General features: G+C 42.6%; 1 protein-coding gene and 1 long non-coding RNA gene across 2 annotated transcripts in view; both read left to right on the top strand.

Moving 5' to 3' along the window:
- The first annotated feature begins 352 nt into the window (after window positions 1–352).
- LOC147648337 (uncharacterized) lies at window positions 353–4846 on the top strand. Its single transcript, XR_015280971.1, has 3 exons — window positions 353–411; window positions 1460–3244; window positions 3896–4846. It is a non-coding gene; the product is annotated as an uncharacterized LOC147648337 (long non-coding RNA).
- A 6946-nt stretch (window positions 4847–11792) lies between these two features.
- Window positions 11793–21490, top strand: part of SHB (SH2 domain containing adaptor protein B) — a 59706-nt gene continuing 50008 nt past the window's right edge. The window contains exon 1 of the mRNA XM_023943828.2: window positions 11793–12462. Coding sequence (XP_023799596.1) covers window positions 11878–12462 — 585 coding nt within the window. The 5' untranslated portion in view covers window positions 11793–11877. The remainder of the gene's footprint in view (window positions 12463–21490) is intronic.

A 21490-nucleotide genomic window follows, 5' to 3' on the forward strand; every position in this document is an offset into this window, starting at 1 on the left:
GTGTTCTGGTCCATAAAAAGAGTGGCTGATAGAAGAAAATACCTGAGAACTTTTCATCACTCACCAGGGTGCAGAACTGCTACACTGTACTATATAAATGTACCAGCTGGCAGAATCAAGGAATAAGAAAGGTCAATGAAGGCATTTGCATTCCCATTACATGGCAAGCATAAGAACTGCAAATTAGAGAGATGTGTTACATTGGAAATGGCCTTGTTTGACATTATTGCAGCTGACAAGCAGCAGATGGGACAAAATAAAGACTATACCTAAGGACAAACTGTTATTAAATATTAACCAAAACGTCAGTTCTTTGTACTGTAACTATGGTAAAGTTCAGTTTACCTTATAACAGAAGGCCAGCCTTTCCAAGCGAATCTTCATGAGACTGTGTTTCACTAAACCTCTAAGGTAAGAGATATGGGAAGGCATGCATTGGTTTTGATTCATGAATTAACGCTCATGTACTGGGTTTGTGTGGCCAAGCTTTGATAGTCAGGAGGTACAATCACTTCTGTGAGAAGCTACTGGAAGTTTCCCCTGTGTATGGCAGATCCAACGCCATATGTCTCCAAGACAGACCCACTGCTCACCAAGGCTGTGCCAATAAGAAATGGTGGTAATGCCTCTTTGATAACATATTTAAGAAGGGAAAAAAAGTTATTGTGCAGATGTAACTGTGGACAGAGAAGAGAGGGGTGAGAATATGTGAGAGGAATGAAAGTATGTAGGAGAAACCATTCTGAAAGGACAAAAATTGGTGGAGATGGAAGGGTAGAAGGTGCTTCAGACCCCGGAGCTGACATTCTCCTGCAAGCCATGGTGCAGACCATAGTGAATCAGCTGTTCCCATGCACCCCATGGAGATCCATGGGGATGTAAAGATCCACCTGCACCCCATGAAGGGGCCCCATGCTGGGGCAGGTGAATGCCTGAGAGCAGGCTGTGACTCTGTGGGATGCCCAAGCTGGAACAGCATCCTGGCAAGGACCTCCAGACCAGTGGAGAGAAGATCCAATGCTGGAGCAGGTTTCCTGGAAGGATTTTGAATCCTGTGGGAGACCCACGTAGCAGACTGTGCCTGAAGGACTACATCCTGTGGAAGTGGTTTGTGGAGAGCTGTTGCCTGTGAGACGGACTCACATTGGGTAAACTCATGGAGAGCTATCTTCTGTGGGAGGGGCATCAGAGTGGAGCAGGGGAAGGATGCCTGTCCCTGAGCAGCAGCAGAAATATGTGCTGAACTGACCACAACACCCATTCCCTTGTGCTGCTGAGTGGGAGGAGGTAGGGCTGGTAGGGAGGGAGGTGTGCAAGGGAAGGTGTTTCTAAGGTCTTTATTTAAACAAATCTCCCCAATTCAATTTTATCTCTGATGGTAATTAGTGAGTAATCTCTCCCTGTCCTTATCTTGACACATGAGCCTTTGGTTCTGTTTTCTCTTCTCTTCCCTTTTCAGCTGAGAAGTTGGGAAGTGATAGAGTGGCTTTGATGGGCACTCGGCATTCATCCAGGGTCAACCCACCACACTGGCTACTGAAAAGTGAGGAAGCATCTATATACACTTGAGATCACCTCTTCCAGGCAGCTGCATTATGGCCACAGTTGTAACAATGTCTCCTCTGGGCAACAACATATGTGGGAATAGTAGCAAAGTCTATTCTTATTTGTTTCTTTTTGCCAGCAGACATCTAGTAATGTCAGAACCAGTGGCACACATAAGGCTCCATGAGATTCACAGCCTGCAGAGAAAGTTTCTCTGTCAGTTCACTTTGAAAGTTTCTGTTGCACCTACTCCTCACTTCAAGAAGATGAACGACCAATTCTTTGAGAAACTAAAAATGAGTAAACTATTTGCTTTAGAGCAATGCAGAGTGCATGTACATTCTTATTGTTTCTCTTCACAGAGCATTATGTCTCAGGGCTAGCAACAGATAGATATAAACTCTAGTTTTGGTAGGTCTGTTCTTTCAAAGCGCATGGTAGCACTGACAGATGGAATTTTGCTGTGTTATAATAGCTGATGTAGTACTCATTTCTTACTGTTCCACATAAAAATTTATAGGTGATCGGGATAGTTAAAGAGATGCAGTCCTCAGGAAATTTTTTTCAAATACTACTTTTTTTGCTTTGGTCCATTCCAGAAGTGGTCAGGTTGGACAGAGCTCTGAGCAGCTTGATCTAGTTGAAGAATATCCCTGCTCAGGTGTGTTGCAGGGCTGAGTTGGACTAGATGACCTTTAAATGTTCCTTCAAATCTAAACTATTCAAATGATTCAGTACCTCAGGTTTTGCTGTTGAAGAAGAAAGTCTAATCTGAATTCTCCTGAAGTTTCATTTATGTTTCAGTGGAAAAGTATACAACACCCTAAAAATACTTTTTTATATTTAAAAGGCCACTGCATTTCACTATTCTTTATTAAAAGTGATCACACACACCAGCTGACAGACACCCTCCACTTCAATTTGCAATGAATGTTTTAACCTACACTTTTTCTCAAAAAAAGGAAAAAGGTTTCTTTGCCAAAGATGGATTGTTAAGAAGTCCTCAGTGGATAATCAACAGCCTCTTGTCTCTTTGTGGTTATGAATATTCAAAAACTTGGTGAACTCTGGGGGCTTCAAGGGGACAGTGATATGGTGGATTGACCTTGTCTGGGACCCAGGAGCCAACTAAGCTTCTCTATGATTCTCTTCAGCACAGTGGGAACATAAAGAAAAGAAGATGTGAAACAAACTCTCATGGGTTGAGATAAAGTCAGTTTAATAAAGGAAAAGAGAATTTTGCATGTGTGCAAGCAAAGGGGGAAGAAAACCTGAAAGATTTTATTCTTTATTTCCCACCAGTGAATGATATCCAGCCACTTCCTGGGAAGCAGGGCTTCAACACAGCAGATGGTCCAGAATACAAACACCACAAACAACGAAGGCCACACCTTCCTCCTCCTTCCCCTTAGGTTTTGTACCTGGACCGACATCCTATGATGTGGAGTACCCCTTTGTTCAGTGGGGTTGGCTGTCCCAGCTATGTGCCCTCTCAGGATCCTGCCCACCCCCAGCCTTTGGCCTCTGTGGGGTGGAGTGCTGGAGAGAGAGGCTGGTGCTGTGCCAGCACTGCTCAGCAGCAGCCAAGGCAATGCTGTGTTGTCAACACCTTTTCAGCTCCTAAAGCAAAGCACAGCACCGGGAGGGCTGCTGTGGGAAAATGAACTCCACCTCAGCCAGACCAAATACAAGTGTAAAGGTAGGTAATAGGTGTGTGCAGAAAAATCCCTGGCATTTGGGTGAGTTACATTATTTGTGTGAGTTACATTATCCTAATTGAGAAGTCAGCCATCTGACTGCATTTGAACAATCTGATTTTGTTTAAAGCTCCTTTTATGGTTTCCAAGCATGTTAAAATGCAAATCTGCGTCTGGATTACTCACAAGGCAATTGCAAAATCTCTCATTATGTAAAATGGCCACGTTTGAAGATCCATAAGCCAGTAGACACTAATTGGGAGCAATTAAGCTTACATTGAGTCCAATGGATGAAATGTCAGAGAGGAGGACAGTGACTCAAGGCATAGGACTAATTTATTAAAGAATCAGAGCTGTCTTGGTTGTCTTGCAGCATGTGCCAGTGTACAAGTCACCAAACTATCTCCCTCTGTAGAATGAGAATTTCAGGCTCCAGCAACTATTGTGTGTATGTTTCCATTGTAGGAGCTTGATTAATATGAAACTCCTCAGTATTTGATATGGTTAGTGATCATTCTCCTCTTTTGTAAAAGCTACAGAAGAAAAATAACCTACAAAAGGTACTTGTAGGAAAATGCAGGTGTTAGACAAAGTCCTTTTTGTCAATACAGTTTGCAATCAGGAGCTACAAACATGGTTTGTGTTCCTGATAGATACTCAGAACCTGACAGGAAAGCTGTGAATCAGGGAACCTGTGGGCCAGAGAAGGACCATAGGAGCTGTTTACTGCACAGAAGAGCACCAAGAAAGACAAACATGTTGTAAATGACTGTTGCTGAATCTCAGAAGCATGAAGCATGACCTGACACAGATTATCTGGAATAGTGTTCTTCTTCATTAGATCCACAAACAGCAAGAAATTAACAGCAAAATCTGCAGGACCATCTTCCAATAGTAGTACATGTATGGTGAATGTGAAAAATAAAACTGCAGAACTGTTCCTCTTTCTATGATAACTAAAACCTCATGAAAATGAGGTAGGACAAGACTTCTGAGAGTCATTAATTTGTTGTTCTGCTTGAACCAGGGAAATGTTAAAACATAACTGATAACATAATAGTCTGTCTGCACTGCAGATTTGGAAATGTTAAAGCCAATGTTGCATGCAGAAGCTTAATATCTTACTTGCACTTGCTATGATTTAGCCTTTAATTACAGAATGATGCTTTGTGTTTTCATAGAATCCAGACTACACCAGATATATGGATGGCTTGTTGGAAGCCTGTGTTCAATATCACTTTCCTTCCTACTTCATACAGACCAGTTTGAAAAGAAGATTATGAAATTTCTCACATCTCTTGTCCTAGTAGCTGCCACTAATGCATTTCAGAGGTCTGATTACTTGCCCATTTGCTGAGGCTGTATTCATTGTGCTGCAGTGTCTGTTTCAGCTTTTCAGAGGAATGTTTATGGCTGCATGTGTTAGTTTCCTGATGTCTCTTTATTTGAGTTATACCTCAATTCCCTGCAAATTATCAAGGAAGTGAAATGCAGAACTGTCTGTGCTTCTGTTCCACTTCTCTGCTGAGAAGCTCATTATGAAGAAATCTTTCCAATCTCTGACCAGTGAAAGCTGGTCATTAATAAATGATGAGGAATTATCCTCATGTTCTGATATTGTTCTGATAATTTTCTTGAGAAGTACACAGGTTGATCCCTGTAAAGTATTATTTCTTCTTCATTATCATCTTGAAAAAGTAATTAGGTATCCCAAGCCTAGTGGGAACAAGAGTTAAAAGGAATGGAGATTTTTTTTCCAATTTTTCAGCAAATCTGGGAGCTCTTTGTGAGACTCCAAATTGCTTTTTCCACACATTCCAAAAATATGATGTGAAACCCTTTAAACCAGATGTGTTTCCTAATTAGAAAATCTATTTAGTCCACAGAAACTAGAAATAAGTTCAGAATGAAGGGGATTTTTTTTTATAAATTAATTTAAATTTTATTATCAGAAGGGTCTGGAATTTAACTGCAATGATTTCAAAATCACGGTTCCTGAAAAAAGGACCTAAAGCAATGCAACAGGACCACTGCCAGCAGGATCTTGCACCTTTTCCTGTGGTATATCAGAAATGTCCCTCATTATTGAATCTAGGGGTCTGTTCTTTCCCTGCACAGTTTCTGGTGCCGCATTTCTGTGCCCCTGATACATGGCAATATGATTAGCACAACTAATGCCATTTAATATGGCAAAGAGCTGTTCCTGTGACTGAGTAGTCATGTCTCAGCTCCCTTTTTCCCCTTTATCAGGTCTTGAAGATACCACACACCAGGCAGACTTACCCACCACCATTTCATCCCCAAGTTTCCTGGGAACTTCCAGCCCACCTTCTCACCTCCTTACAGCCTTGAAGGTCTCAGGCACCTGGACAAACAACTTGTGATGACCCAATCACAGAAAAATGATACATAACATCACACAGAGAGAGCACTCTGTAAATTGGAGAAGTACAAGCTCTAAGTGTGACTTGGCCCACAGCTGCTGCTGGACAACAAAACCCACAATCCTCCAATGGCGAGGGACTCCTCCTCTGTTGTCTGTTTCCTCTGAAGATTGACTATAGATTATGATTGTTTTATTTACACTGCAAGCCAACCACCCAGTCTGCAGAGAGTCCAGGTGATTGGGAAACATCAGTTAAGATGTGGTTTCAATTTTGGTGCTATGATACTTATAAAATCTTGCTACACTGATACCAGTTAAAAAAAATCCTGCACTACTGTGATCATAAAATTCTATACTATGCTGATCACAAAATGATGTTTTTAAAAAATAGTTCTTTAATTGTAATTACAATCCAGTTCCATCATTCTGCTGAGGTTCTCCAAATGAGTCAGTTTGTCCCTACAATTGCAGTTGATAAGAAGAATCATGGAACAACCATTCTCAATTTAATGTTGAATAGTGGCATCTCAGTGGGATAGCAATCAGGCATATCCATATGGAAAATTGTCCTGTTGCTCCAGAGAGGGCTTTTGGTCAGTGTCCTGCCTGATGCAGCACAGGAACACAAGGACTGGAAAGAATATGGATAGGGGAGCAGCTTCATTTTAGGTTGACCGGAACCTCCAGATATCTCTGGACCACTGTCTTGCTGAAAGCTGGGCCAGTCGAAATTGGGGTATTCAGGGCCCTCTCTATTTGAGATCTCATGAAAATGGAGATCTCATTACCACTCTGTACCAGTGATCAACTTCTCCTCACTGTGCAGAGGCCCTGTTACTACCCAAAGGTTCTGTGTTGCACTGAAACACAGAGAAAACATGTCAGAATCCTGAGATAGTTGCACATTGCCATGTGCAATTGCAGGAAAAAAACAAAAAAAAAAAAAACCCACAACCAGAAAAAAGCATGGAAAAGTGCTTGCACCAAAAATGACAGAGCTCCTATTTATCCAGCTGAGTTCAGGCTAATTCAAGGTCTTAGACAAAATCTGAAACCCATGGATCACAGGATCATGTAACTCAGTGCTGTTACAGCTGCATCTTTGCCAGAATTTGCCATTGTCTGAAGAGTAGCTGTCATTGAACTACATCATTCCAATGACAACACATAACCTGTGCTCAAAGCAAATCTGTGATGCAGATCATAGTGGTCACTTCAGCCAGAGCTTTCCAGAGAGGCACTGAAAAATGCAAACAAATGACAAATGGAATGTCTGCAGGCACCCTGTACTCTAAATCCAGCTGGCGTAATGAAACTGCTTTTGCAAATTCTGCAGGATATCTGTAGGTGACAAAACCCTTCAAAATCTGATTTTATACAGCCCATGTGATGTAAAAAAACTAAAGATGATTGTTATGAACTTGTTCTAATAGGCAAAGAGGTCAAGACAAAAGAATAATTCAAGAGGAACCTGGCTAGGTTTTTATTCCTGCAGCATGAGAATATGGGACAAATTGGTTGGACTTAAGTAACTAACACATGCTCACAGTATAAGAATTTCTCGTTACTCGGGAATAAACTAATTGCAGGAAGATGTCACACTGGAAAACAGGAAAAATCAGAACTTCCTAATAATCCTATATTTAGTCATACATATGCACAAGGAGGAAAACATTCAGCATTTTGATAGCCTGTAGACAACAAATGGATCTCTAATCATTGCCTGGGTATGATTTGTGTGATCCAACATACACAAATAGGAGGAATCCAAATATGTTCTGGATGACACATACCCTTTCTTAATTACCTGACAATAGTGACCAAGAAAGAAGTGCCTCAAGAAAGAGAACACTTCTCTGTTTTGTGATGGCTGTTCTTAACATGGTGAATGCATTTGATTTATTTTTTTGCCTAGCCTAAAGCCGTATGAACCAGAAGCACTATCTGCTTTCTGTCTTTCTTGTGGATACCTCAGTGTGAAGGGTTGATCAATACTAAAAATTTTGGACTTGTTTTCCTGCAAGATAACTGCAAATTTAGACTTGGCAGCACTGCTTAAGTGTTTATTAATACAGAAAATACTTTGCTCTGCATGGTACTTGCTACTTTTTCTTCTTTATCTTAATTTGATATGCACTGCAACCTGTACTACACGTGGAAATCAGTATGAGAGGAAAAAAGACCTTATAAATTCCAGAGTAGATGCTACTTAACTTCCTTATTTAATTAAATTAATATGATTAGGAGTGTGAACACTTAGCACAAATTAGTGACTTGTGTGCAATAAAATGCCTCTATCGAAAGGTAAGAGTCTCTTTTTTGCTAATTCCCTAAGCTGAAATAAACTTAGGGAATTAGTAAAATAATTAGCAAAATAACTTCAAGAGATGCAGGTCTGAGAAGAAGTAGATGTTCTATTCAGATCATAACATTTTATGATTTGTTATTTCACAGGAAAAGTTCACTTTCACTATCACGACTTTATTCTTATGTTTGGTAAAAAAATATGCTGGAAACTCGCCAACCAGAACTCAAAAATGTGATCAAAGCTCTGAAAAAGACAAAGCCTGATTCTTCATAAATCCATGTGAAAATTACATGAGAAGACATGACAAAGAGCAGGGACTTGGGAATCCTGCAGGTGTAGATGTAACCTTCATGAGCAGACAGATTGGAAAACAGCTTGTGCACATGCAAAAGTGTTGTGGACCTTGCAGATTTATACTGGAACAACCACTGAGATTAGAGAGACAATGGAATTCTTGATTTTACTTCTCTGCTATGCCTGTTTTACAGATTATTCTGTACTCATTCGTAGATATTTATCCAGGTTTGGGTTTTCCTAGGGTTATCTAGTACATCTATAGTTCCTATCCTCCCACACTGCTGGAAGGCAACTTAAGAGAGATTCTGAAGTATTAGAGAAGCTTCCCTGCATCGATGTGCTTTTGCTGACTTGTCACCTCACAAACTGCCTGTCGATGCAGGGAAGAGAACGTGGTTCCTCACTGAGCCACGAGGGACAGTATCAGGCTGAGTTTAGAGCTCTCCTGAGGCTTTCTTGCCCCTCCCATGACTGGCAGAATAGGAATTAGGGAACTGCTAGACTTCTGGGTAAGGAGAAGTTTTAAAGAAATTGGGACTCATCTGCTTCAAGGCAAAAAATCGCTGTCATACAAAGGGCCTAGAATATAGCATTCCTGAATCAGCATCTACTGGGAGTCTTGCAACCCCCTGAGAGACCCAGGTACTAGCCAGTCAAGAAACATGACACTGCTCAGGCTCAGGCTGAGAAAAAAACTCACAAAACTATAGTCAGACAGGATGAATATGCTGAGCAGAGACAGGAGACCAGCACTAAGGGCGTCAAAAGAAAAATTTGCTGATGATAGTAAAGGGAGCTGCAACCCTTCTTTCCACAGAAGCTGATGAAAATGGTGCAGGAAGGAATTACAATTCAAGCCTGTACTCACAGGGGAGGAGGTTTGTTCTCAGGAGCTCATTAAAACACACAGACATGCTTACATTGAGCAAAATGTAAGGATAGCGCCCAAACTCAGAGAGAATGAGGTTTCTTATAGGGAATGTATAGCCTAGAGTGAGGTTAAAAGAGTCAATAAAACCAGATAGAAACTTCCTCTGTAAATCCAGTCCATCTTTATTTCATGAAGATAATTAACTCATGAATATAACTAAGTCCATTTTGCCCTCATAATTCATGTCTGGCGGTGGGTGTGTAAATGCACTACAGACTGACATTGGGCTTCAACAAAGCCAACAGGGATCCAATAGGTGTTTGCCAAAGTGCAACAGGGCAATACACAAATGACTTGTAGTGACAAGTAGATAAAAGCTTCCTCTTCTCTTTCCTCCACTATTCTGATTATAAAAAGGTTAAAAGAGCTCTAACTCCCAAATGATTAAAAACAACAGTGCAAAACATGACTGTGCCTGACATCTTCACACCTGTCTCCAAACAGTACATGATACTGCCTTTCTCATCTTCAAAACAGGGTTGCATCTCAAGTCCAATTTTGGGCCACCCTTCTGTGCAGAAAGCATGTCAGGGAAGACATACATTAACACTTTGAACATCCCCCCCTCCCCCATCCTTCTTCTCCCTCCAGTTTTATATGCTGAGCATGATGCCATATGATATGGAATATCCATCTAGTTGGCTGAGGTCAGCTGTCCTGGCTTGTGTCATCCCAAGCTCTTGTGCACCCCCAGTCTGCTCGCTGGGGCAGTGTGAGAAGACAAGGCCTTGGCTCTGTGTAAACACTGCTCATGAGTAACAACCCCCTCCCCCCATATTAATAATGCTGTTTCCAGCACAAATAATCCTTTAACAGCTATTGTGAAGAAAAGTAACTGTTCCTGAGCCAAAACCAGCACATCATATTAGGAACATGTCCACAGCTCCCAGTGAAACTGCAATGTTCTTGTGCAGATTTTTAACTATATGAGAAGGGTTCTCCTTGCTCATCTCTCTTCATTGATGGACTTGATAAAGCAAAGGGAAAACAATACTTCACAGGAAGGTATAGCTCTGGAAAACTGTCACAAATTTGCACTGAGGGAATGAAAAACTTTTTATTGCTTTCATGGATAGGACTGAATTCTGATTAGCAGAAGATTTCTAAAAATGCAATTGTGAGGTGTTCTCTCATTCTTCATTTGAAACTGCATTCCACTATGCAATGTAGACAGAACAAAACTGGCACAAACCTCTCTTGTCACTGATCATAATGGACAATTGAAACACCACTGGTCAAGCTATCATCTGCATGGTTCTTCTGTCTGCTTAACTTTTTGATTGTGGCAGAGGCCAGAGATGGGCCTGGAGAGCCCATCTCCAATACAGCATGCCAGTATTCCTATCCCTACTTGAACATCCATTCAATGCCTCCAGCATTCCCTAAAACCAGACCAGTCAGCACTGGGATGATGATAAAGTCTCAGCTGTAAAGATACAGGTGAGACTATCACGGCTGGGCAGATAGAACTTGGGAAAACCTGTCGTAGTATATGTTTACCTTTGGGAAGATGGAGAAAGATTAGAAGAGCAATACTAAGTGATTGTGACTGTGGTGGCCCAGATCCTTCTGGCAACACACAAGCTGAGCAGCATGATTCACACAAGTATCATCTCTGCATTTGATTAACTGTAGCCCTTACCTAGGAACACACACGGGAAAGGTACCTTCCAAAAAAAAAAGCAACATCCTGTTTGTTTAGCATCGACCCTAGCCAAAACCAGGGATTGGTTCCTTTTTAGGTGCCAGCTGGAATCCTCCTACCCCACCACGGATGGGAAGGGGGACACATGGGTAGTGGTAGTAGAGAATTCAGAGTTCAAACTGTGCAGGTGGTGGCTACAGGTACCACAGCCACTCCAGACGACAGGTGGAGACACCTGGGAAAGGAATGGTAAGGCTCCTCTGTCCTCTTCAAGGTGACAGCTCTGCTCCCCAGCCGATTCCAAGCGGGGAAGCCCTGGAATGCAAAGCGCAGCTACACCTGCACCGGTACCTACACTTGCACCAGCACCTACACCTACAGCAGTACCGGCACCGGCAGCTACAGCGGCACCGGCACCTACACCAGCATCTCCATACCTACATCTACATCATCATCATCATCTACATCTACATCTACATCTACATCTACATCTACATCTACATCTACATCTACATCTACATCTACATCATCATCATCATCTACATCTACATCTACATCATCTACATCATCTACATCTAACCCTACCCTTACCCCTATCCTTACCCCTGCACCTGTACCTGTACCTGCACCGGTACCGCCCCGCGCAGGGCCGGCCCCTCGGCCCCGCCCCGCGGGCACCTGGCGCGGCCCCGCCCGGCGGCGGCGGTGGGCGGGCCCCGCATGCAGATGCGTCCCCCGCCTCTCCGGTGCGTGCTGAGGTCAGGCTGGGCTGCGCTGCCAGCGCGGAGCAGCGGGGCTGAGGTCGCGGCGGACCCGGAGCCGCGGGGGCGGGCGCGGAGCTACGGCGAGCGCCTGGCTCGGGCCGGGAGCGGCTCCCTCCCGCCGGGAAGCCGGAGGGCTCGGCGGGGCCCTTCCAGCCGCTGGCAGCGGGAGAGCGGCGAGTGCGCGGAGCGGGGCGCCCGGCCCGCCCCGCCGCCCCGCTCCTCCATGCGGGCGGCGAGCGGGGCTGGGGCGCGGGGCGCCGGGGGCAGCGCGCAGCGGTGCTGAGGCCGCCACCGGGGAGAGACGATGGCCAAATGGCTGAACAAGTACTTCAGCCTGGGCAATAGCAAGACCAAGAGCCCTCCGCAGCCCCCGCGGCCCGACTACCGGGAGAAGCGCAACGGTGCCGGCAGCGCGCCCCGCCCCGAGGGGCCGCCGCACCTCCACCTCCACCACCACACCTCGCCCGGCTTTTCGCGGCGCCGTCTGCGCGACGACACCAGCGACCTACTCCGCGCCTACCGCGCCCAAAAGGACCGCGACTTCGAGGACCCCTACAGCGGGCCCGGCTCCTCCCTGCGCAAGCTGCGCGCCATGTGCCGCCCGGACTACTCGGCGCCCGAGGACCTGGGCGAGGCAGCCCTCAAGGCTTCCTCCTCCTCCTCCTCCTCGTCGTGCTGCGCCACGCCTCCCACCAGCGGCTCCCCGCACCTCTTCCGCAGCCACAGCGAGCGCCGCCCGGCGACGCCCCCCGAGGTGAAGTACATCTCCCCCAAGCACCGGCTGATCAAGGTGGAGAGCGGCGCTGGAGGCAGCGACGGCGCGGGCAAGAAGCTCAGCAAGGGCTCCAAGCAGCCGACGGCTGCTGCCCCCTCTGCCATGAAAGATAAAGTAAGTCTTGTGCTCCCCTTCCCGCCCCTCTAGGCTAGGTAGTGGGGCTGGGGCTACGTCAGGCCCTGGAAGGGTTTTGGCGAGGGGATCACCTACTGTACATCTAGCTGTTCTCAGCTATCCTTCATTGGGTGGCCTGGCCCTTTTTAATATCGCAGGGCATGTGCAGAAGTAGCGCGTGGAGCGATGGTGCCCTGCCCTTTTGGCTTTCGAGCGCACCTTCCTGCTGATGGGGCAGGTTCACAGGTGTGTCTGGCCCCGCGTTGAGGCACGGTTCACTGCCAGGCTCATGATGGGTACCAAGGCTCTTGGTATGCCCCATGCGGAGCAGAACAGACCCTGAGTAGTTGGGGAATGTTTGAGGAGCGCTAGAGGCCCTTGAAAAACCTTGTGCTTGCGACCCTAAGTTGAGGCCTCATCTCCACCGCATGTGGTATGGGGTAGTCATATATCAAAAGTAAACTGGTTTTTCGGAGGCAGTTTGTCATTTCTTTAGAAACTTTTTTGCCTCCTAGTTCAGTGTCAGAGGTGAGGAGGTTCAAAGTCCCGTGTTGCAACGGCATGGCAACTTCCATGATGCTTCCACCATACTTGTGTTTCCAACTGGCTGTCAGGTGAAGCAAACTCCATAGATACTTGCCCGCTTACAAATGTTACCCTGTCTTTTACTGGTAATTCTCTTAAAATTTTAGCAAAATATTCTAGACACAACACTGGAAAGTGCTGGACTTTGGAACTCAGGTTAGAGGGGGAATAGCAGTGCTTGTTTTTTTAAGCACAGCACATCCGCCCACCTGTGTTGGTCTTGTGAGTATAGTTCAGTTTTTCTCATATATTATAAATAAATGTTTTTCTATTTTGTTAATTGGCATTTTCAACTCCAGGACAGTAGTCACATCACGGGAATTTCAAGTATGTGCTGAATGTTATCAGTGTGAATGATCTGTGTGTACATGTTTAAATGTGTAACTTGATTGCGCAGCCACACTTCCATGACAACTTGATAAATTATATCTGTCCAGGAGGAATTCCAAAGAAATCTGCTTGTGACAGTGATGATACAGGGTGAAAAGTCTAGGATTTTATTCTATTGTCTTAGTAGGTGTTCCTGACTGGAAGCAACTTCTTTTTGTGGAAGCAAGTGATTAAAAGTTAGCATCTCGTTAAGTTTTACAATATATGTTACAATTTAGTCAGTTTTCATTAAATTTCCCACATTGACACCAGGTATCTTCTTTTATAGAGCACCTTTCAGCAAAAGCAACCGCTTACGGAAAAATGTATCTTTCTTTTTCTTTTTTTAAAATCACTGTTCAATTTTAGACCCTACTGAAGCAATTTTCAAATCAGAAAATACATAGTTGTTGCTAGGTAACCTGCTGCTTTGTAATGGTCATAAATCTGTATGCTGCTCCCAAGCGCTTGTAGCAGGCTCTGAAACTTGTAGGAAAAGATTTTCAGTCATATTCAGGTTTTTTTGCAATTGTTGAGAGAGAGAACTATATGTGACAGGCAAGAAATCTGAATATATTTGAGAGACAAAATCATCCTGTGCCTCAAAAAGCCAACTGTGCCTACCTGCAACAGCATTTGTGTGTTAGAGGCAGCATAGCTTGCCATTTGTTCAATTGTGTTATTTTATCCCAGCAATGGATGTGAAATCTCTGTTATTTCACAGCCCTGAAATGGAGAGTTTGACAGGTGAACAGGGGTCACTGTGGTCCATCAGAGAACTGCTTCTCTTCTATACCTGTGATTCACTGAGGAAGAAAATAGGGAGTTTAGTTAACAGAGTGTCTGTACTTCAGCAGTGAGCAAAGCAAGTGAAAATAAACTTCTCTAAGAAAGATGTAATAAGGAAGACAGTAAAGTTGGAATAAAACCCCCCAAAGCTAGAGGTCTGCTGCTCAGAAGAATTCACTGACATGCTAAAAACATTTAAAAAAAATCTGTGTGTTACATGGTATAAGCTAGTAAACACTTTAAGAATTAAATCTGTAAACAAATGCTGTATAGTTCTGTCTTCATAGAAGTAAGTTAGTGTTTAATGAATGATCCAGTAATGCCTGTTAAATGTTTGTGTTTCATTCCAGCATCCCTTTTTCAGTGTTTTGGGTTTTTTTCTCCTGATTTCATTTACAAGGATAGAGTGCTGTTTTCTTTTATGTGTTGATGGAGAAATGAGAAGTAGAGGTTTCAGCAAATTCAGTGAGCAATTTTATATCTTCTGTGGTTCATCATCTGTAAAGAGTTTGGTTAACAGCTCAGTTGTATGTCATACTTGAAAGAGTTACAGGAATGGGAAGGAGGTTCAGGAAGGTGCTTGTTTGGTGTGGTTACTTAAAAAAGGGCAAATGGCAAAGTAGGGATAGTGGCAGATGGGTTAGCTGAAATTCCCAGAGGAAAAGGAAAATTGTAAACTAGCTGATTCATGGAGTAAAGGGGGTGGAGATTTAAAGCAGTGGCAGACATGATTATATTTTGCAAGATTTTAGACAAAGGCTGGTAAAGTAACCACAGAGATGTAGTGTATCTGGGATTCAGGAAGTTTTGATGTGCAGCAGTAGAAATACCAACCAAAGCTGAAGCAGACAAACCCAAATTGCCATGCACCTTTTAGTAATGAGGTGCCTAACCTCTACAACAGATGCCCAGTGAGAGTCATCTTTTTCCAGATGAATTTGAATTCAAATTATTGGGTAGTTTTTTTGGTTTTTTTTATTATTATTTAGGTAGTACAATTAGGTGGGTTTAGGGACTTCAGCTGTGGTGTTTATCTTCAGATAAGGGAGAGCAGGGTGAGTTAGAATTCATGGCTGAAGCAGTTCAGGTCCTTCAGTACGGTGGATAAAGAAATTATTTGCTTCCATCTTTAGTGCTGGCTTGTGAGAGCTTAACTTGCTTGCCACAGAGAAGCTAGGGAGTGTGGGCAAGTTGAAACAACATGTGGTTGTATTCTGGATCAGTCTGGCATCTCCTGTATTTGTGTAAGAATAAACGCGGGACATGGTTTAAGACCAGCTCAGTAGGCAAACCGCCTGTGAATGGAGATCAAAAGAAATAATCTGAAGCCTTCCTGAGTGATTGTCCTCTACCTGGCATTGTGGTGTGTGTAAATCCATGAAGTAATAATACGGTGGGAAGTGCCTGTGTGAAAGGATACTTCAGATATGTTTTCACCTATTACGTGTTTGAACCTAACCATTTCTCTGCCAGGTTTTGCAGCTGAAGAACCTGGGATGCTTCCCCAAAACAAGGTGTTTCATACTTTGTCGCAGGAAGTTGTTAAGATTTAAAAGCTGGGATCGTAGCATATTGCTCTTTAAAAGACATGTATTTCATAATGAGGAGCATTTTTCACTATCTCTCTTCAGTGGAGACAGACCAATGCAACAGTTCTGTATATTGAATGCAGAAGATGCTGCAAGTTGCAAGATCCATTTCCACAGGTGTTAAAGAAATTTTTGACATTAATCTCTCTTCTCCATTAGATAGGTTTGTTGGCACAGGTCAGTTATGGTATCTGGTAGTGCCTCAAAACAGGGACTCCGAACAAATAAATCCCTAGGCAATTATACACTTAAAATTCAAGCTCCCTATCCTTCACAAGAGAGTCTGGACAAACACCAGCATTGGGCTTTGGGGCCTTCTTACTTCTGGTTTGCTGTTTTGTTACCTACTGCTTGCTGTATATTTAGTTGGTTCTGCAGTCCATGTTGTAATATGGTTGTTGCACTCCATAAGCTGTGATCTATTATTTTTTTAAGTAATATTTAAAATTAGAGCTTTGTCCAGTTTAATTATTATTAGTGTACATATCGTTACCTCCAGGCTGTACTATAATCTCTGTTCAACTTATGCAGTATAACCTTACAGTTTAAATTAAATAAAAATAAATTAAATTTAAATTAAATATAGTTTAAAGTTCAACCTAAAGCCTAACAATTCTAGCTACTTTTGTCAAGCAAGCACTTGGCTACTTTGAAATAGTACAAAAATTTCAATGATATGACAGGACATAGCTGATGCAGTAGAGAATAACTTGATTCTGCAGTCAGAGTGGATCTAGTACAAAATCATGTGAATGTTGTGTGGCAGCAGCAATCAAGCAAGCAGCTGCTCAACCAATCAGGCAACTGTTCAGGACAGCAGAGTTGCTGACTTGGTGTATAAAGTTCTGAGAGCACAAACTATGTGTGAGAAACAAGCGCCTTTGCACTAGACTAGCAAAGTAGTCTAGCTTTTTGAACTTCTGACATCTTGCATAAAAGTGATTAGACTCCATGCAACATTATTAATATCTTTAGATTGTTAAAGTACTGTTTCAGGGTTGAGCAAATGCTTGTCTTATTTCTGTATATGGAAGGTCTGTATTTTATTTGATCTTCAATATGTTAAAGATCATACAAGCCACATACCAAGATTCAACAGAATCTTGCAGCTGGTATTTCAAGGTGCACTGAGAAAACACTTGAAAAGACATCTACGCAGTGTTGCACTTACTTATATCAGAGAATATTATTTCTAGAGATCCTAAACTACAGACGTACCTCAGCGTCTTATTCCCATGTTTAATCCATTGCAGCAGAGTGTCAAGCTGCCTCTCCATGCAGCTGGTTCTAGTTGGCTCAGAGCTGGACTGTGAGACATTTCTCTGCATGCAGTTTCCATTAGTATATGTCTCTTTAAGTAAAGAAATACTCGTGGCTGCTGGTCTTGCCTGAATTGCTTAGGCAAGGCTATATGTAAAGGCAGCAAGTTATATTTTTTCTGCTTATCTATGTTCTTACAGGGCAGCTGTAATGCAGCTAGAAATGCAATTTTTTTTCACTTTTGTCAGTCTCGTGATTAAGAGACTAGAGCAGTCTTGTGAACAGGAAGATATTCAGATTTGACCTGAGCCTTTAGAGTCTGAGTGAATTCGGGGCTTTCTTGGAATGATGTGGTAGGCTGTTCACTTACAAGTATGCCCGGCATCTGCACTGTATGCACAGCTTGGAACACTCTCAGCTTTGGAAGTTATCCAAATTGTCAGAGTTATGGGTACAAAGAGATCCAAACAGAGAGAGACTATCAGGAAGCAGTTGGAAGACATGGAGATTTAAGGAGGGAGAGGTAGACTTCTGGAAAAATGTATTGTGTATACCTTTACAGTAAGCATCTCAACCCATTATAAGAAAATTCCTTAGCTGCTGTGTTCAAACAAGGGGACAGACTTGCTGTTCTGAACTAAAATATGCTTATTGAACTATTTACTGGCAGACTGTAACCAATCATGTTTCACGTGGTGTTATTCTATAAAAAGGCTAATACCTAAGTGCGAATGACCATAACGGAATGTGGCAGGGTGGTGGACCTTTGTCCAGTTTCCACCCCTTTCCATGCAGCTTGTGTATCTGATCACTTGAATCGCTCCCACTTGGCACCCAGTGATCAAGAACATTACTGCATCACTCTTTCATCTGTAGATTGCTATGGCACATAAGAGCATCCTGCAGGATTCCTTATAAAAATTAAATTTCCTCTTGTGAAAAAGCAGTAGCTTACCAAAAGTGTTAGCTAAACAAATAATATTAATAGTAGCAGTGAGCTATGTCCCTATAGTTGCACTTTGTCATTGCGATTTTATGTTAATGTACTCAGAATGATAAAACCACTAAGGGTAGGAGGTAAGGAGAAAATGTATTGTTTAACCTCAAAAGGTAGCAATAACGTATATATTGCTAAATGTTGGATAAGGCTTGTGAATTGTTGTTGGATAAGGACTGTGAAACAAAAAAAAATTACCTAAAGAAGAATGCAGTGTTGAAGTTTTCATGAGTGGTAGAAGAAGACAGGTGAAAAGAGTCAAAATGCCAACATGTATCTTAACAGGTTCCGAGTTTAAATAAAAGCAAAAACTGTATGATGAATACCATGTATTGCCTATGAAAGGATTTTTCTAAATTATTGAACTGAGTCCAGAGTAGTCCATCAGTGTAGCACTTAAATGTCTTCCATCTTAGGGGAACCGTAATATCCACGAATGGATTCTAAATGCCTGCTTAATTACATCCTCTAATCTGTGTGTCTTACATCTCTCTGGTGTACACATCTGCTGTCTGATCTCAAACTTGTTACAACAGTCTACAAGTTTATTTAAGTGAATTTAGGTTTTCTTGTTACCTATGTTGAAATTATTTGTAAAGTTCTGAAATCTACATTATATGTATGTACAAACATGTACATAGACAAAATATGATGAATATGTAATATTTAGTTACTGTTATTATTTGTTAACTCATATACATAAATGTATGCATTGCTGAGGAAGAGGTTGTGGACATTCCATCTCTGGAGACTTTTAAAATTCATGTGGGCAAGATCCTGGACAACTTGGTCTACTTTTGGTAGTACCCATGGTTTGAACAGAAGTGTGGTTTAATTCACAGAAAATACTGAGCTGGAAGGGACTCACAAGGATCACTGGGCCAAACTCCTGGCCCTGTACAGCGCTGTCTCCACGAGTCACTCTATGTGCCTGAGAGTGTTGTCCAAACACTTCTTGAGCTCTGTCAGGCCGGGTGCTGTGACCATGTCTCTTTGGAGCCTGTTCCAGTGCCCAACTAGCCTCTGAGAGAAGAACCTTTTCCCAATGTTCAACGTAAACCTTCCCTCACACAGGTTCCTGCAGGTCCTCAGAGATCTCATGGATCCTAAATCTTCATGTAACTGATGTTCAAAAACCGCCATGAAGTCTGTGCTGGCAGCAGACTTCTGTTATGTGAAAATAGCACATTTCACTAAGGACATTTGTGCAGGACCTTGACCTGCCATGCTGGAGTGCTTTTCTCCATTCTGTAGGTGAATTTGTGCAGTAAGTGAATGTGGGGTTAGTCTTATGATAGGCCCTAATGCATATGAGTACAGCAGCTTCTGCAACAACATGAAATAATGAATAGGGCTCTGTTTAAATTAAGTGCATGTGGACACAGCTGGGCATGGCTGGTCAAGAGTGATCAGCTGGTGATGGTGATGATCAGCAAGAAGGAATGAATTGTACTTGTTTCTGTAGATTGTCCTCTGATTTTTCACATGTGTGCATAGGCAAGTACAGGAGATGGTTTAGGTAAGTTTGCATGTGAACACGGCAGTACCAAGACTCCAAGCACATCTAATACAGCACTACACAATTCTGCCACAACAGTGGGCTCACCATAAATGCAGCTTTCTTACTACTGCATGATAGCACACTTATTATTACTTCCAGACTTTTCTTCATAACTGTCCAGATGAGGAAAGAGGTCTGTATTACACTATTTTACATATCCAACTTTAGGTGAACTTGCACACCAGCTGTTAGCATTAGGGCTGTTGTAATGTGTATATGGAAGTAAAACCTTTTATAGGCCGAATAAGGTTATGCAGTTTATTGAGATTCAAAGGGTATTCTAACTGTAAATGAGAAATTAGGCACTGCAAAAAGGGTATGGGAACTCATGTAAGTATTTTTAGGCTGATTAGTGAGGAGAGAGGATCTGGAAAGGAAAAAGATGAAGCTGTGTTTCTCTTTTTAAACATCAAGTTTGCATGTAATCTCCTAGTTTGCAATCTGTTTTTGTGGCCAGTTTACCAGTGTATTTGCTTGGGTCACTGAAGAAATGTATGTTTTTACAAGATTCTTTGTTCCCCAGACAAAGGATAGGAGAGATATTTCTGTCTCTGAACACCTTTGTGTCCTTTCTTGTGCTGACCACTGCCTGGTGGTCTGGTGAAGAATATGGTTTGACTTTTCACTCTTTTGGTGCCCTGTGTCAGTGTGGTTGTATCCTTAACTAATGGTGTGCTAAGCACTGTTTGGAGGTGGAGGAAGTGATACCAGACTGAACAGTTGAAACAGAATGATGATGGATTCTAGCAAGAGATAGGAAAGGACTGTGGTGCAGATCTTCCTGGATAGGTCACTGTTTTTGTAAATGTTACTGTTAAACACTCTGTTTACATGGAAACAGACATAAGGTGTGGTTTTGGAGTAGTTGTGCATTGTTCAGGAAGTGTGGAAAATTGTTTTACAGAACATATTCTGCTAATGGCATTACATGGGATAAATTTTTTTAAAACTTTTTTTTTAAACTTTGTTTTCTGAATGGAACAATACCTGTTAATTGCTCTGCCTATCCTTCCTTCAATAACTCTTAGATCTATTGAAAAATCCTTGAAGGTGTATTTTCAAATATAAAATACTCCAGTGGATGAGTCAGGGAAGCACCTATTTCTTTCTGAGGGGAAAGCAGGTACAGCTGCCTTTCTAAACTTTGATCAGGAGCTGGAAGTGCTGCCTTGCCTGCTGTGTGAAGAGTGGTCTCTGCATTGCCCTATGTGAACCAGTGATGCATGTGGGATGGGACTTCAGTTACTGCCTGGGAATAGAGGAGAGACATGGAGGGGCAAGAAGGCAAGAACTATTATTTATATCAGCTTGTTAGCAGTTCAGTTCTGTCCCTGTGGGTGTATGGACTTGTAAAAACTGAAGAGCAAGTCACCTTCACTGAGCACTGAGCCTTGTATGTATTATGTGGGGGAGTAGCTCTTGAAATCCTGTTACTAAATACTGGGTTTTTTCCCCCGCAGTACCTCTGGATACTGATAGGGATCAGTTCACAACTCTCTGAGAAACTTAGGTACCACATTTCCCATCAGTTACCTTCTAGATGAGGTGTGTCAGTCTCTAGAAGTCACTACTACGAGTGAGGCCTGTGGTTCCTTCCAGCAGCAGAGGGCTAGTGCTGGTCTTTACAATACTCAGATTTAGGACTAGAAGGAAAGGCTCTGTGCACACTTGATCTGTGGTGTAGTGTCCTCTAGAATCATGCCCTAAACTTCTGACTTGCTAGCAAGATATTAAAAGTCCTTGATTTATTTTTCCTGATACTTTCAGGAACCTGACTATGTATAGATCACTCTGTTAGCAAGTTTTCCAAGACTGTGAATTTTTTTTTTAATAAAAAGTAGTACTTAGCTACAGGGAGGATTATCCAACAGTTTCTTG

This window comes from Cyanistes caeruleus, chromosome Z (genome assembly GCF_971803275.1).
Source record: "Cyanistes caeruleus chromosome Z, bCyaCae1.hap1.1, whole genome shotgun sequence".
Lineage (NCBI taxonomy): Eukaryota > Metazoa > Chordata > Aves > Passeriformes > Paridae > Cyanistes > Cyanistes caeruleus.